Source organism: Tigriopus californicus, chromosome 8 (assembly GCF_007210705.1).
Source record: "Tigriopus californicus strain San Diego chromosome 8, Tcal_SD_v2.1, whole genome shotgun sequence".
NCBI classification, from domain to species: Eukaryota; Metazoa; Arthropoda; class Copepoda; order Harpacticoida; family Harpacticidae; genus Tigriopus; species Tigriopus californicus.
Genome location: NC_081447.1, coordinates 11,608,165 through 11,610,524, shown reverse-complemented (window position 1 = coordinate 11,610,524; position 2,360 = coordinate 11,608,165). Strand labels below are relative to the sequence as shown.

General features: G+C 39.4%; 1 protein-coding gene across 2 annotated transcripts in view; it reads right to left on the bottom strand.

The window, feature by feature from the left end:
• The window catches only part of LOC131885067 (uncharacterized), a 17,256-nt gene extending 15,211 nt beyond the window's left edge, over window positions 1-2,045 (bottom strand). For both annotated transcript variants that reach the window (XM_059232992.1, XM_059232993.1), the window contains exons 1-3: window positions 1,912-2,045; window positions 1,818-1,849; window positions 1,699-1,747 (exon numbers count right to left, since the gene is read on the bottom strand). In XM_059232992.1, coding sequence (XP_059088975.1) covers window positions 1,699-1,747; window positions 1,818-1,849; window positions 1,912-2,008 — 178 coding nt within the window. In that variant the 5' untranslated portion in view covers window positions 2,009-2,045. The remainder of the gene's footprint in view (window positions 1-1,698; window positions 1,748-1,817; window positions 1,850-1,911) is intronic.
• Window positions 2,046-2,360: the final 315 nt, after the last annotated feature.

The window sequence follows — 2,360 nt, the reverse complement described above, 5'->3', positions numbered from 1 at the left end:
GAAGGATTTGGGTGTAGTCCTCCAAGATAATGGAAAGTTCGATGAGCATATCCAGATGAAGTTGGGTAAAACTTTTCAAATGTGATGTTGGATATATCGTACGTTTTAGTCCAGAGATAGTGTTACGATGCTAACTCTATACAAGACAATTGTTCAGCCACATGTTGAATACGCTTCACCCACTTGGGCTCCAATGAGCTCAGCAGGTTTGCAAAAGGTCGAGTAGGTCAATAGATGTTTTACCAAGAACATCACAGGAATGAGGTAGCTCTATTATTGGGAAAGGCTGGAAAGGTTGGGACTGTACAGTATTCAGAGAAGGTATGAAACGTATCTGATTCTGCACGTTTCCAAAATCATTCATGAGCTTTGTCTCATTCCAGGTTTGAGGGTCAGTTGCAGTGACCACAGAGGCTTCAAGGACTAGCTCGGTCTGCCAACTCAAATTCGTTCTTGGACCCAATATTATAGAAAGATTAAAAGTTGGAAATTGAAGCAAATGACTTTAATAGTACTGGTTTACATTCCCTTCGGCGGTTAGAAAAGGCCATGAAAAGCCAAAGCAAACAACAAAAGAATGTGCCATCTCCTAACTTGTAAATAATCTGGCGTGTTTTGATAGTCACAGAACCAAATTCTTGATTTCATTTCACTTACGAAACATATATTGAAGAAGTTAAACCACTTCATACTTGTGCCATTTCCAGACCAAAATTACAAAATTTTGGAGTATTCAGAGGAGATGACCCGAAGGTCTACGAAACCGATTTTTACAAATGAAAAAAAGAGATTGAACTAGATTCATAAGCTTGCAGGTAATGGAACATTTACAAGACATATATATTAGAACAGATTATTTGACAAAGAATTCTGGAAATGTTAGACATCTTATAGGGGGACTGAAATTTAATATTTTTCACCTTGACTGTCTGAGTCCCCTTGTATCTTTAATATCGGTCATGTTGGCTCACCTTGGATATTGCGACCAAGGCTTCGGACCATAGCCAAGACCAATGCTTTAGCTAATTTGAATTGATTTGTTAATGATATTAAAATGAATTAAGATGAATTAACACATTGAAACCTTGGTTACATTTTCGAACTGAATTGATATGCTTCATTTAAAAACAGACACTAAATCTTGTAAAAACCTACGCATGCATGTTGAAAACAATGCATTTAGTCCACCTTTTCAGATGTCTAACATTTCCAAAATTTCTTGTCAAGTTATGCTTCCAAATAAATCTCGTGTAAATGAATCATAACGATTGATTTTGAGTCTTTCGGAGAATAGGTACAACACTTCATATTTGCGAAAGAAAGTCAGGAATTCTGTTTCGGGAAGCACATTACTTTAAGCAAAAAAATTCGCTTAAAGCCTGTGTCCTTAGAATATTCATTCGATGTGGTGACAAAAGTCAAGCAAAGTAGAGCATTGCTCAAGTAAAGTGACATTTGGCCACAAGTAGTTGGAAATACATAGATCATGTTACCTTCGTTTCCTATTTGGATTTTGCTTGATATGGATGATTCATATACTCATATACCGATAATCCGATTGCCTCCGACGAACACTTCAAACGGAACTCATATTGTATATATCTGACCCGGCTGTTGTGGCATTTCGTCCTTCATAGGTCACATTGGCTTCCCATACGTAATATTCATAGTATTAGCTCTCATTCATAGCTTCCTGACATGTGTAGCAAGTTCCATTTCGTGATGAAGAGCCAACGCAAGGAAGGTTCTGCAAGGAAAAACATTTTATCAGTTCTACAATCACATAAATTCAAGAAAAGCATAACTTCTGCTCTTACCGGAAAAGTCACGACCTGAAAAATCGGTATGACTGAGGGGAAAAATAAGCATCAGATTCGGAACACTTCCCAACAGATTTGTCACAATACTCACGTTTGCCAACTCGAGTGGCATTTTGCCCTTCCGTTGAAACGATGTCAAAGCTCAAAAAGGCAAGAGTGTAAACTAGGGACGTTATGATATGCTTCATTTTGAAGAGGTTTGAACTGGATAAACGCCTGGGAGAACTGACTCAAGCTTACTTGTAATCCCTCCCAAGTAGATTTAGACGCGAAAAATATGCGCCGCCTGAAACCATTGGTGAAGGCGGAGGAACAGCACCACTTCGCTTGCCTCGATTTGTACCAATGTTTCGGTTCAAGCCAAGTCAAGGCGCAGTTAGACATCTGCTAGCTCTCGGCGGCGCACCTATATCCATCATTGACGACTTAGAATGCCTGGAATGGTTGGCCCGTCATTGGTCTCTAGATCGGAAGCTCCGAACGACACTACCGACCGCTTCTTTCGGAATAGGAAGGAGATTCACGCCTGAATGGATAAAG